Below are 14,636 nucleotides of genomic sequence, written 5' to 3' on the forward strand. Positions count from 1 at the left end.
AAGAGATAGATAGAGAAAGACAGAGACGGGGACATCCATATAGAATTGTACCCCAAATATTAAGTACAATGCCCACTTCGACCTTCTGAACACGCACTAAAAGCACTTGACTTGGTTACGTAAATAGCACAAAATATATGTATGTATGTATATACAAATATATCCCATCACCTGTATGTCTGATCTACAAACCCCTTTTCCTTCCCCTCTGCCGACCATCCATACAACCATCCAACCACATACACTTGTACATACTTATGTATGTATGTATGTGTGTACTACAAATTATGTCGACCGCGTAGCCAGTTGAAGTTGCAATAATGTTTTTCCAGAGTCAGAGTCAGCATTGTGGGGTACTTTTCTTTCCCATACCCTTTCAAAAGTGAGTACATTAAATACCAAATCAATCTGGTATTTTTGAGTACAATTTCAGAAGGTAACACAGAAATAAAACCATGAACCATGAGAATTGAGAATCAAGAATCAGTGCCGGATTAAGTCAATTTAAGGCCTGTTGCAATCCAAAGGCATTACAACAAACATTCGGTCAAGAATGATTCGCAAAGATAATGTTTTGTTTATTTGAATTTATAAAAACCTCATTAAATTAACTTAATTAGAGTTGTTGCGATATGTTGCTCTTCATTCCAATTTTTTGCTTCTCTTAAAAATTTAACTTAATAATTTGTTTTACATTGAAATTCAGAATTAATTGAACGCACTGAACTGAGTTATCCCTTTTGAAAATCGTTTAAAATTTGGCATAAAAGCTATCTGAATTTAATTAAATTAAATTTAATTTTTGTCAGTTTATCCATTTTGCTTAGAAGTACATATATTTTTGTAAATTTATGAAACATTAAATCAACTTTTCGTTGATTTAAATTTGAAAATCTTTCTGATCGTCTTGTAAAATTTTTTCTTAGCTTTATTTCAGGCAGTTTTCAACTGATTTTAAAAAGAATTTTTCGTTTTTTGGGAATTTCTATGCAGTTTTCAAAATCAATTCAATAAGTTTTGGCAATTTCGGATATATGTACTCTATATGGCATAAATGTACATATGTATATAGATACGATCGTCCTCCAAGAATTGAATACTAAAGAAGTAAGATGACAATGGCTGGAATTCGACTGTTTCTTACCATGTCTAAAAGCCACTCACTAAACTAGTAAGTACCATAAAAATATATTTAGTTTAGCAAGGAATTTAAAAAAAGATATCCCAAATATTTAATTACAGGAACAGATTTAGAATCTAATTATGTAAATTAGTAACATTTGATTGGCCGAAAAAAACTTGGATAAGAAAATCAATCTTAAATTTTCAGTCATTCATTTTGATGTGTAGTGTATAACAATTTCGGTCCTCCAACTTGCCGAAAACCATTAAGTTTATAATAATTTTTGTTGTTTTTTTTTCTTTTTTTGCGATCAACGACGTCGACCGCATCATCAGCAGCAGCAACAGCAGCGGCAGCAGCAACATCGACTTAAACTTCTCTTCAGAGACCATTCCGAATCCCAAACCGGCAAATCAGTTGCAGTCGCGAATTAGCATCGTACAGACGCGCTTTTTGGAATATATTTTGTTAGTGTTATTTGAGTGTGTTTTTTTTTTTTAGATGTTAGTTCATTGTTGATTGGGTCGGCATCTCCATTTTTCTTCTTTAGAATCGCGTGTTCAACTATGGTGCATAGAAATCAAGATGATGATGATGAACACGAGTTGGTAATGGAGAAACGTGTTATCGAATTGCAGCAATGGATTAAAACGCAACCGCAATTCCCACAAAATATATGTAAGTCAAATAGGGTAGATATAATAAGCCAACTTAATAAGCCAAGTGAAATACAGTCACAACCGCAAGCTTAAATAAAGTTATAACTAAATTTTTGTTTAAACAAAAGTTGGTCTGTGGGTTTTACAGGGGAATTAAAAGTGGAGACTCTATGGGAATGTCTTGGCTAAAAACAGAGTTAAGAATTCCACAAAAAGAAGAGGAAGACAAAGTTTCAGAAAAGCTTTTCAGGATTGGATTTAGGAAAAATACACTTGACCGATCAAAGTTTCCATTTGTCTACATGTTGAACAGAAGACCCATCCTCCTCACCCTTTATCCAGACACTTTTTACTTTTCAAATTAGTTTAAAGTTTAAATTGTTTAGGTATAGTAAAATTAGAAGAGTCACTAAATGTCCTTTTGAAATTTTCCTAGTCTATTCTTTTTTAGAAATTTTCAAAAATTACCATTGAAAGTTTTTAATTTTTGTAGTCAATTTGTTTTGTTTCTTTTTTTCCCAAATATAAAAGAAAGTATTATAAAATGTAAAGATTCATAAAGAAAAGTTCAAAGAGTTTCGATGAATACGATCAAATTTTTGTCAGATTTTCATGGGAAATTCCTCATTTGCCTGCGGATTTGATTACCTTTCACTTACAGTTTTTCATAGTTTGAGTCGGACTTGAATTTTTTGAAGTAGGGATCATATACAAACAGCAATATTAAGGATTTAAGAGGAAGTTTGAATTTTAAAAGTATTTTTGGGAAACCAGAAAATAACACAGGAATGGACAATTTTATGACTTTTAGGTTTTCGATATTTAGTTTTGATTTTCTAGACTCCCAGGTAACTTAAAAAAATGTTTAAAATTTCAGGAATTTATTGGTTATTGAGTTGATGGGCCCAAAATGTGGTCATCTTAGCTGTTTCCCCCGCTGTTTCTCTTTACAATAAAAGTCCCCCAACTTGGGGGGTATGAACTCTTCGAAGAAGTTGTAGATCTAGCAAAACTAATTTCAACTGTATACCTTTCATTTTTAGTTTAAAACAAATATGCAATTTGAAAATTTTGTTTAAAGTTTTTGGGTCTTTTAGTTGGAGTCGTTTTACGGCATAATTTTTTACTAAAGAACTCTTTTTAACAAAGAAATAATAACAATTACCCATCGAATTAGATAGTTTGTCGTAAAAAGAGCAAAAACTGCCTAACTATCTTGCATCCTTTTCTTTTTTTTTTCAAAAGGCCTTACTTAAGGGTTTAGGGCTCCAAATATTAATCAATTATCTTATATTTTTGAAAAACAAATGAAAATGAACATTTATTACTATAATGAACATTTATTGTTAGACCCTTAACCAAAACTCTTCCATATATGTATATTAATCTGGTCGAAATCTTTGACAGGTTGTCTTTGCACTCCATTGAAGACTTTTACTCAGTGGTTGAACAAATCAATGAATAGGCACACCAAATAAACAATAATAATTACCAATATTTCCAAACTTTCGTGGAGTTTTCTTTCTGTTTTGAAATCCACTGATTTCTGGGTAATTTCACATAGCAATTGACCACCCATCCGACTATCCAACCATTCAGTAGCCGATTCCCGGCCCAAGAAACTTGTAATAATTGATTACATAACTTGCATTTTTTTTCTCTTCGTCTGTGCAACCACAAAAATTGACTCCTTTCCACACACTCTCCATCTGTCCATCTCTCTATCTCTCGTTCGCTTTGTCTTTCTCTCTGACACAACGGCAAAATTGCAATTGCAACTGCAACTCTTATTTTGGTCTCCCTTGCAGCTTCCAAACTGTTGCGTCGCTTTCTGCACACAACTCGGGGCGATGCAAGTGCCTCACAACGTTTGCTGGAACTGAATTATACATTGAGGAATAAGCATGCCCACATATTCATTGATCGCGATCCCATGGATGCCAGTTCCCAGCAGTTGTTGCAAGTAGCGTGAGTATGACAATAAGAAACACAAAACAAAAAAAAAAAATGGTGTGGGTGTTGCTTGCAACCGGTTTATATGATTTTTCTTTGTGCCCCGCCCCCCTGCCCCGTCTGACCTGCAGCGACTTAATACCATTGCCTGGTTTGACACCGGAAAATAATAAATTACTCTTTTATCGCCTGATTGACTTCGATGCGGACAAGGTAAGCCAACTTAATGCCGCCGCCCACTAGCTTAAAGTAATAATAATAATAATAATAATAATAATAAAAACCTTTTGTCTTTTTTTTTTGTCTCAGTTCAATTTTACAGCTGGCATTAAGGTCTTCTTCATGGTGGCTGATTGTCGATTCGCCACCGAGAATGATGGCCCTCTATCGGATGGCGAAATTCCCATATTCGATATGGCCGGTTATACCCTACGCCATTTGACCAAAACGGTGCTCGGCTCACTGCGTGTCTATATGAAATTTGTCCAAGAGGCACATCCCGTTCGACTTAAGGAAATCCATGTCATCAATTGCCCATCATATCTGGATAAAGTATTAACCGTTGTCAAGCCGTTCATTAAGAGTGAAGTCTTTAAATTAATACATTTTCATCTACCGAATGCCGATACACCCTACAAACATTTCCCACAATCCATGATGCCCGAAGAATATGGCGGGAATGCAGGCAAAATGTCCGATCTTAAGAAACAATGGATGCAGTTGCTCAAAGAACAAAGGTAATCACATTATTTAGTGACCTAAGGACTTCAACTGACATTCGTTTCACTTTCAGGGACTATCTAAGTGATCCCTTAAACTGGCAGATCAACAAAGTATCCAAGAAGCTTGGACAATCCAAGAAATGCAATGAAATCATTCCAAGTCTAAAAACATTGGAAATCGATTAGTTTAGTTCTAAGAATTGTTTATGGGTTGTTTTTTTTTTTTTTTCGTCCTTTTACTGTTTGTTGCTTATGTATTATTATATCGTGTAAATATATATGTGTATATTATCTATCTTTATACTAGAATTGTCTATTATTGTCCTTAAAAAACAAATGTAAAGTAGTTGCAACACGATTCATAGCTTTCTTTCATCAAGTCTGAGGAAAATCTGTTGCATATCTTCGAAACTAAAGCTAGTTGGGAATTGCAATTCAATTTGCTTGCCAAAACTCCCCCTAGATCTTAAAAAAGTTATGGTTAGAGATTCGCCTTTGACAAACTAAGTTTAAATTAAATTATAAATATTGATACTTCGAGTGGGGTCACCTCAGACTCTTCTCCTAAATCCTCCCATGGGTGGAATTGTTTGAAAACTTTTCAACTATGCAAATCTTTTAGTCTGTAATTTTGTTTACCGATTTAACAAAGTCCTGAGAAAATGTTCAATACGTATATATGTAGTTCCATCTTGGAGAATGAAAAGGATTATGTATAAAAGGAAATTTATTTGTTTTTACCTTCCAAAAATGCGACTTCTGAGACTTCTGAGGTGTGATTTGGATAATGATTTGAATTTCTAATTAAATTAATCAAAGTTGGCTGACCATTTTGCTGGGTCTGGACTAACCATTTTAGATACCCTATAGTATTTGCAATTAAGTGGCCACCTAGCAACCAAGAAAACTTTTATATTTAATTACGTTTATTGATTACAGAATATACTGATGCAGCTTAAATTCCTTTTCATCTCATCGACCATTGAAAATGCTGGATATGACACATTGAAGTGGTGACTACATATATATATTTACATATACATATATGTATATATATACAAATGCATTTATTTATGCATATATGTATGTATACAGATGAAAGCCCAGCTGAATGCATTTTCACTTAAACATTTCTGCCACTCCCCAGGCGACACCCAAAACGAATATGTACATACATGGCCACCCATTCGGGACACATCTATAGCCATGGGGGGATTACACTTTTTATCCACATGAGACATGGGCCTCTGCCAGTCATCCAGTCAGTCAGTCACTCACTCAGTCAGCAATTGCATGGCGATAATCGAATTATGTGGCAACCCTGTTCGTTGGTTTACTTTTCTCTTTACTTACTGAATGGACCTTTAAATGGGTTGTTGGTCATCGTTTGTACATACGTTGTTGTTGGATTGCAAGTGGTTGGTCTGATTGAAATCGTGTGGGCAACACACACACACACACATGACTCTAGGAGGAGTGCAAGTCTATATCCTACTCCAAACTTAAACAGGCATATGGCTTATATTCTTCTAGCTGTACTAAGGCAGGAGCTCTGGCAGTCAGTGTAACCTAATGCGCTGTCACATTTGTATACGTACATATGTATGTACATATATACCTAGACACCATGTACATCAACATGCATGTACAATGCAGACCTAACCATCCAACCCACCACTCACCCGTACACAGACACACTCAGCCTTAGTGCAATCCCTCCGTCAATGGCCATTTATGACAGGCAAATGTGTAACACTAACACAATTAAGGCGTTGCAGAAACTTTGACCAGGGCCGGTTTTCAATTTAAAAGGGCAATGGGCTATCGAGATCATGACCAGGATTCAAGGATTCCTAAAAAAGAGTATATAAGAGAATATCCTTTTAAGTTTAATGAATTTTTCTAGGCCGATACTTAATTTGGGAGTTGTGAGACACCTATTAAAAAGGACACTTAAGTTGAAAGCTCAAAACAGAAATAGAATAGAAAGAAAGTATTGAAGTCTGGAGGGATGAATTAAATTAAATTTAGTATTAAGGAAACTTTGGTGTCTCACAACTCCCAATAAAGAAAATCACTTGAATTAAATTGAAAAGTTTTAACTTTTTATATTTACCCTCGCAATCCGTCACTGAAGTTGGCTAAAAGTAGCCTCAGTCAATTGAATGCCACGACAGGACTTAGACACACACTTGCACACACAAAGTTTGTGGCCAGCAATTTAAATTTGGAGCAGACGGATGTGGCAAAGGGACTTGGAAAAGAAGGGAGATTGAGGGTTAAAAGATAAAAAAAAAGAAAGTAAAATGTGCTGGGGTAATGCAATTGTCTGCCGCTGTTCAATGTTCTCTGTATGCCTTTTGGGGGGTAACTCTTCAAAGACTTGACGCTCAAATTGATCAATTTTGCATTTACATTTACCTCCAAACAATCGCAAAATGTTACATATGAGCGGGGCGGGGCCAAACGGGGCGTGCCATGACTACCTTAGAAAACCCAACACACAACAACTGAGATATAAACATATATATGCATATATGTATAGAGAGGAAGACTGCAACTGAATGTGAGTTATGGAGAGGATTGAGCCAAAAAAAAAAACTTGCATTTGGCCTCCAAGACAGGCCAGAACAGGCAGGCCAGGCTAGGCCAGGCCAGGCTCTTCTATCTGGAAGGCAGGAAGAGTAGACAGTCAAACCTAAGAGCTAAATGTGCAGTGAACAATGCCTTTGAATTCTCCACAGTTTTGCTACACATATATATGTTTGAGAATGTGTGTGTGTGTGTGAGCGTCCATGTATGGTAAAACATGTTGTTGTTGTATGCTCGTTGTCCTCGCAACACCCACACCCACAAAAGCATAAGCGTAACTAAAAAGGAGTAATTAAAAGGCCAAAGACATGGCATGACCATTTTTACCATCGCTTTTCAATGAACAAATTGATATGTAGATTACTTATTAAATGAAATGAAATTAGTTAAAGTTAAAGGAAAATTTAATGTTATCCCTTACATTATACTGCCTGTCAAGTCTCTGTAGAAGGAAACGGCTTAAGCTGAGGGAACAAAATTTTCATAGAGTTACGTGGGGGAGTCGCAAAAATCCCAAGTAAAGTATGAAAATACAAAAAGGCCATAATTATGTGGCCATTACTGTATTCTTGTTACTATATACAAGTTCGGAAATAGTTTTCAGCCTGTTCTCCATCATCATAGGGTGAAAATATGCTTTGGATAAGCAAGTGAAAGATGCAAATTTAATTAGCAATTGAGACACAATTTTTCTTTTGTAACTATAAATCATTTAAAGGCTGCTGTGTTAAGTCTACTAAAATTTAATTAGAAGTTCAAGTTATTAAGACAAATTTATCTTCAGTTCACTTTCTTTTCTCAAAAGAAACAGTTTTCCTTTACTAGAAATTAATCCTACAAGCGTACTCAATGGAAGTTATCAACTAGCATTGCCCTTTTGGCTACGTCCTTGACTAAATACACACACACATACACACGCACTTAGACACAAACACACACACACACACACATATACACTTACTGAGTTGTCGGCGGCTTTGCTCAGTTGAGTGACTGATAAGTTCAGTTGGCGTTCAGTTGGCGTCGAGTTCGGGTTTAACACACGCAACAAATCGAATTTCAAGTTTTCGAGCATAAAACAAGAATAGACAACAACAATTATTTCTATATGTATAGTAATGTTTCTATATATATAGAAGCTTGAGTCGTTTCAATTGAACGAAAGTTTGTTTAAACTATTTTTGTCGGTTCTATTTGCTTTTTTTTTATTAATGTGAAATTTATGGCCGAGAAGTATGCAACAAATTGTTTCTCTTTCAAAATGAAAATTAAAGATATGCAATCTATAAGAGATCCATGTATAATAAAGTGAAATTAAACAAAAACAAACAACAAAATATAATAGAATTGGACACCATACAACATTATGTAAGATAAAGGTAATCATACACCTGATTATTGATATCAATTTGTGGTGGTTATTGACTTTTGCCTTTGTTGGTTGTGTGAATTGACATTATTACTTTTAGCTTGTGGTAGTCCTCAAATTTGTGGCAAATTGAAATGAGTAGAACCCTATACGAAACAGGCAACCTAAATTTGTGTGTTTCTCTGTGTGTGTGTGTGTGTGTGTGAGTGTGCTTTGTCTCATTACTTAACACCTACAACATGCTGGTGCTGGTGCTTCTGTTTCTGCCGCGTATCCGCACGCCATTACCCTATTAGCAACAGAGGGGCAACTAAGAAGCAAAAGCGCAAGAAAAACAAGAGGAAATAAACTACCCCCAAAAGGCCAAGAGAACTCAAAGAACAAGAGAGTCAACGGAGGGGGCGGGTAGAGAGAGAGTTTAGTCAGTCACTCTTACTCATACCGTTTTGTTACTTTTATTTCGGTGTTCCTCGTCGTTTCAGTCATTGCATGCTAATTTCTCTGCCATTTTCATTTGGTTACGTTTCGTTTTCGTTTTCATTTTCTTTTTTTCTCTCTCTCTCTGCTGCGAGAAGTCATTTTCATGCCACCGCCTCAAAGTATGCAGTAAACGAAATAAAAGTAATCGAGCCATGGTAATCGCATTTAGCACAAGCATTGGCCAAATGGTTGGTAAGTAGTAGCGGGTGGTGAGTGACTCTGACTAGCGTATGGTTTTAGGTGGGTGGTTTTAGGCGGTGGGTGGCTCAAATGAAGGTGCTTCACTTGGGCTTACTCAATCGCTCTTGGGTGCTTGTCGATTTCTGCTCTCTCACATGAGAATTGTATACTTTATAGGATGTTGCATTTAACGTCAGAGAGTAAACTAAACCATGGCTGCCCTCTTAGATTGCTCTTCTTTACTTTCACAGCTGGAAGCGGTGTCACAATGTTGCTGACGCTTATCAAAAGGCAACGATCAAAGGCAAAGTTTTGTATACATTTGTTGCCAGAGAAGGAGTCACCCTATCCTTTGCTTGCTCTCTCCTTCACTCTCCATGCTAATGGATAGGGTCTTTGTTTGTCTATCCTAGTCTTTGTAGCTCTATAAATATGTTTGTCATATTTAGAAGTAGATAAGGAAAACAAAATAATAGATATCTACTCTACTATACACTCTGTCAAAATGTTTTCATCTAAACTGTATCGATTGTATTTATGTATGAGTGGCCCGAACAAAGTAGAAAACTCAGTTGATCTGATATATTTGCATATTCTTTATAGAATCTTAAGTATGGCATATTTAAATTGATTGTTTATCGAATGATAAACCAAATTGTCTGCTCCATACGATATCATATTTAAGATAAGATACTTTTACACTGTTATATGTATGTACTTGCATTTTACCATAACTTCATTTGAGACTTTTTGCTATAGTCATTAAATTTATTCGTTTTGCCTCCGCCCACATCCGCCTTTAGGTACAACCCCATCACTGATTTTAATTTTCCTCGCAAGCTTTGACCCATCGCTCAAAATAAACGAGAGGCATCTTAGAAGTTGTTACTTCTTACTTTAACTTTAGATCATGGCTAAATGAAAAGAAAGTGATAGATGCAAAACGAAGAAACTTGGCCCTCTAAAGTATGCAACAGGTGCATAGGTGATCAATTCTTTTACAGACTCATGCCAATTTTCCACAATCAAGTTCCCCAGGATAAACAAAGGATACAAGAGGAACAGAATTGTTCATCGATTGATTAAATGATCAATGATATATTTCAAGATACTTTTGACAAAGCCCTCGTATATACATACATAACTTTTCATTCTTCCGCATATATACAGTTTTGTTTTGCTCTCTGCACGGCATTAAAAGGCCGCACGTTTTAGTTTTTCTTCGTTTTTTTTCTCTCTTGTGCGGGTGGTGCGGGTGATTAGTTTCTTCTTCTAGTTATAGTTAGTCTTGTGCTGGCAATTTATGAGGTCAATGAAATTTTTGCTGCTTGCCGCTGCTTGGGTTGGTCCCCTCATCCGCATTTGGTCGGCATGTCGCCAAAAGTAAAAGCAATTGGGCACAGCGGCGACGTCGCACAATAAACCAACCGCTCAACCATCCTAGCCCTACTCTCCTACTCTCTCCAGCCACCATCTCTTGTTTGTTCTCTCTCGCTCGCACTGCTTCTTTCTCCTGAATCCTGGGGATTCATAGGCATAGCCAATGTCATTGGGGGCAATGTTTGTTGTGTTTCGGTTGTTATACCCTGCAAATGTTGGAATCTGTGGAAAGACTTACCCATTCTACTATTGAAGGATGAAACTCCTTTCACAGGCCATTACTGGGTATGGTTGGGTCATCACACTGGCTTATTTACGGGTTATATATATTTTTTGTTTTATAGTTTTGACGCGCCGCAAAGTTTTGGCTTAAATGCTGTGTTTGATGAGCATAAAGTACGTTGTGGGGTGGCTGAGGGTAAATGAGGGGGAGGACGGGTAGGTAGCGATAGGGACTTAGTCTTTAAGCTGCTAGCAAGTTTTGTGCTTATGTTGACATTCTTGTCATTCTCACCAGTTTTCTGTCTGGGTCCAGTTTTCTTTACTTAATATTGATTTTGCTAATGCAAAGGACTCGCCGGACGAAAGGACAATGTTGATGTGAACGATGATGAAGATGAAGATGATAATAAGTAGAAGTAGTAGAAAAGAAGTCAGAGCCTGTTCATGTAAGTAACAGGCTCGCAAGTAGTTTAGAGGAGAAGCCATCAAAAAAAGAGTTGCCTACTTTTCAGGGCTTTCAGATGAACATTTGCATCCGACCCTCTGAATTATTTAAATGAGTTACTTTTGTAGTTAAAATTGTAAATTGGTTACATCAAAAGTTAGAGTCATAAACAAATTTTGCTGCCATTTTGAGAGCATTCACATTTCGACTTTTCCATTCCCACCCTTCCGCCAACACAGTGCCACATTGGGAAATAAATCAAATCATAAAGTAAATTTAGACTTTGCATTAGCAGAAGGTCAAATACTTACTATGCTCATCCGTTTACCACTTACCGACCCTAACCCATTTGACTTGTTTCACGTCCTTGTCGTTGTTTCTTCTGCATTGCTAGTTTCGCTGCTTCCTTCCGCCGGGACACGGCGCTGACAAGTTTATTAAAAACTACGTCAACATTTGTACAGAATTTGGTCTACATTTGTATAGGTATGTTAGTGTGTGTGTATGTGTGGATGAGTGGGTGTATATCAAGTCAAATGGCAACGTGGCCACTTGCCAGGCAAATTCGGTTCAGATGAAATGGTATTGAAGGTGCTAGTCAAATTGCCAAACCAATGCCAAACACCTAACTATAAATAAACACACACACACAGACACCCGAAAGTTAACCTAAAAACACACACACACATACATACATACACGAAAGACAAAAGCTATTTGAGTCTACCGATAAATCAAGGTTATGAGTAACTAACTAAACAAATAATCGGTTTAGTTTATCATGGATTTTATGAAAGATAGGCAAAGAAATTCAAATCAAGGTTAAACATGCACAAAAAATCAACATAAATATTACGAAAATTGTGCTAAAAATTCAAATAAACTTTTTTTTCGACACACACACACACACACACACCAGTGAAATGCATAAAAAAGTTGATTATAGTTTCGTCCTTCATCGAACAACTTGTTTTAGTCTCAAGGATATTTTTGATAGTATCCTACAATTACGACTATTTTTTAATTTGTTTCTTTGTGTTCAGAAGTTAATAGCGAAACTGAAGTTGGGCCATGGTCACATGTCATTCAATAAAAATTTATGGGGCAAACATCGTCAACGTCTTTGTCATCATTATTGCCTTGAATATCCCCCAAAAAAGCCATCAAAAAATTTATCAATATTAAAGAAGACAATTCAGAATGTTTAACCAAAATTTTAATTTAAATTTTTTACTTAAGCATTGATAACAGAGTTGTGCCGACCATTACTTTTTCATAAGCATTGACAACAAAACAATGCTAATGAAAGATTTTTATCAGAACACAATTTCATTAGCATTATAATGTAACAATTTTTAAATCAAGAAACATTAAAATTTTTTTAAATAGGAAAATTTAGAAAAAATTACGAAAAATTACGAAAATTTACGATATATTAAAAAAAAATTTTGTAAATTAGTAAAAATTGTTTGTCTAATATACAATTTATTTAAATTAGAAAAAAAATTAACAAAATATTAAGAAAAATTAACAAAAAGTTAGGAAATTTTATTCTCATGTTTTCTTAATTTATTAAATTATTTTTAACCTTTCCTAATTTTTGCTAAAAATTAACATAATATTAAGAAAAATTAACAAAAAGTTAAGAAATTTTATTTCGTTTTCTTAATTTTTTAAATTATTCTTAACTTATCCTAATTTTTGCTAATTTTTTCCAAATTTTTATTAATTATTCGTTAATTTTTGTTAATTTTTTGTTAATTTTTCGTATTTTGTTGTTAATTTTCGTCTATTTTTTTTAATTTTTCATATATATTTTTTTAATTTTTCATTAATTTTTTGTTTATTTTTCCTAATTTTGTTTTAATTTTTCCCAATTTTTCTTAATTTTTTTCAATTTTGCGAATTTTTTAGGTTAATTTTTGTTAATTTTTCGTTAATTTCTTAAATATTCTTAATTTGTTTCTAATTATTCCTCATTTTTTCTATTTTTAAAAAAATAAATTTTAATTTTTCTTGATTTGAAAATGTTTAATTATAATGCTTATGAATTAGGAGAATATAAAAATATTAAATTACATATTGGAAATTGTTTATAATAATTATAATAATATAAAAAAAATAATGCAATCACTTAAAAATTATAATTTACGCACCCGATGACCACCAACAGTTTGACCTCACTGAGCAATGCAGCTCAACTGATGCGCCCTCCCTCAGTTGCAGCTTCTTTTATAGGCCCAGCAATGCCAAAGAGTGAGTGAAGTGCTCTCCCACTAAATTGCACTGTCACCCGCACACTCAGTTGCTGATCGGGAGAACAGCTTTCGCTCAATTACAAATGTAATCGCCCTCTCGCTGACGTAATGAAAAATTTACAAAATTAGTCAAACAATTCAAAAAATTAGAAAAAATTAACAAAAATTTTTAAAAAATTAACAAAAATTTAGGGAAAAATTGTAAAAAATTAACGAAAAATTAAAAAAATTACCAAAAATTAAAAAATATACGAAAATTAACAACAAAATATGAAAAATTAACAAAAAAATTAACAAAAAATTGACAAAAATTAACGAATAATTAAAAAAATTTTTGAAAAAATTAGCAAAAATTAAGAATAATCTAAAAAGTCAAAAAATTAAGAGATAATGGGAATAATTGCAAAAAGTTTAATTTTTTGTTAATTTTTCTTATTTTGTTAAATTTGTTCTAATTTTTGTTAATTTATTGTAAATATTCGTAATTTTTCGTTAAATTTTCGTAATTTTTTCAGAATTTTTACTATTTAATTATCATTTTTAATTATAATTCTAATGAAATTGTGTTTTGATTAGCATTATTTAGTGCCAAAATATTTAAATTTTTCATTAATTTTTATTTTCAATGCTAACGACAACTGATTTTATTGGAATTGATTTTCTTTAATGCTATTACTTAACGGCACAACTCTGTCTGATAAGTATAGAATATTTAAATGAAGTATTATATGTATATACATACATACATACATAATTGTAACTATTCTACCGATTCCGTTTATCCTGTTGGTGGGGGCAATCAATATCTCCGATATGGAAACTCCAATTTATTTTAAGAGTCGTAGCTAAGGAAATTTCCTCTAATTCCATCCCCAGAGAATCTGCCAATTATATAGATTAAAATAATGCCCATTACGTTATTATTATTATGTGTATTTTACTTTGCTTATTTTATGCATTTATTACGTAAGCAACTATTATTCATTATTGAACCATATTGACATCGTCATAAAATTGCAAGCCAAAATCTTGTATCCAAAATAAATATTAACAAAATAATATAGTTAATTAATTAATTATTCAGAGAAGCAAAGAGTCAACAAAATCCATAATAAACGCTGAGCATAAAAACTTAATTAGATTGAGGATGCTCAAAAAGATTTAAACCAGAGGGCCGGGGCTAACTTCGACCGCGTCAAAGTTTGTATACCCTTGCAACTTTTTTGGTAACTCTTTCCTTACCTATTAGCCAT

General features: G+C 34.1%; 1 protein-coding gene across 2 annotated transcripts; it reads left to right on the forward strand.

Moving 5' to 3' along the window:
* The first annotated feature begins 1,444 nt into the window (after window positions 1-1,444).
* Window positions 1,445-4,758, forward strand: LOC137573257 (alpha-tocopherol transfer protein). Of its 2 annotated transcripts, none has more exons than XM_068285135.1 (6): window positions 1,445-1,590; window positions 1,674-1,801; window positions 3,591-3,750; window positions 3,867-3,948; window positions 4,045-4,472; window positions 4,529-4,758. In XM_068285135.1, exons 2-6 carry the CDS (start codon window positions 1,690-1,692, stop codon window positions 4,641-4,643), a joined length of 897 nt encoding a protein of 298 aa, XP_068141236.1. In that variant the 5' UTR covers window positions 1,445-1,590; window positions 1,674-1,689; the 3' UTR covers window positions 4,644-4,758. The 2 variants fall into 2 exon arrangements, with proteins under 2 accessions (XP_068141236.1, XP_068141237.1); XM_068285136.1 differs by having other exon boundaries at window positions 1,587-1,605.
* Window positions 4,759-14,636: the final 9,878 nt, after the last annotated feature.

The sequence above is a fragment of the Drosophila tropicalis genome, unplaced genomic scaffold, assembly GCF_018151085.1.
Source record: "Drosophila tropicalis isolate 14030-0801.00 unplaced genomic scaffold, ASM1815108v1 contig_4, whole genome shotgun sequence".
NCBI classification, from domain to species: Eukaryota; Metazoa; Arthropoda; class Insecta; order Diptera; family Drosophilidae; genus Drosophila; species Drosophila tropicalis.

Bases quoted from the DNA above. Each gene is read 5' to 3' on its own strand.
- LOC137573257 (XM_068285135.1), top strand. From the start codon at position 1,690: ATGGTGCATAGAAATCAAGATGATGATGATGAACACGAGTTGGTAATG. The intron at 1,802-3,590 runs GTAAGTCAAATA...TCTCCCTTGCAG, and splicing joins GCAATTCCCACAAAATATAT to CTTCCAAACTGTTGCGTCGC. The intron at 3,751-3,866 runs GTGAGTATGACA...TCTGACCTGCAG, and splicing joins CAGCAGTTGTTGCAAGTAGC to CGACTTAATACCATTGCCTG.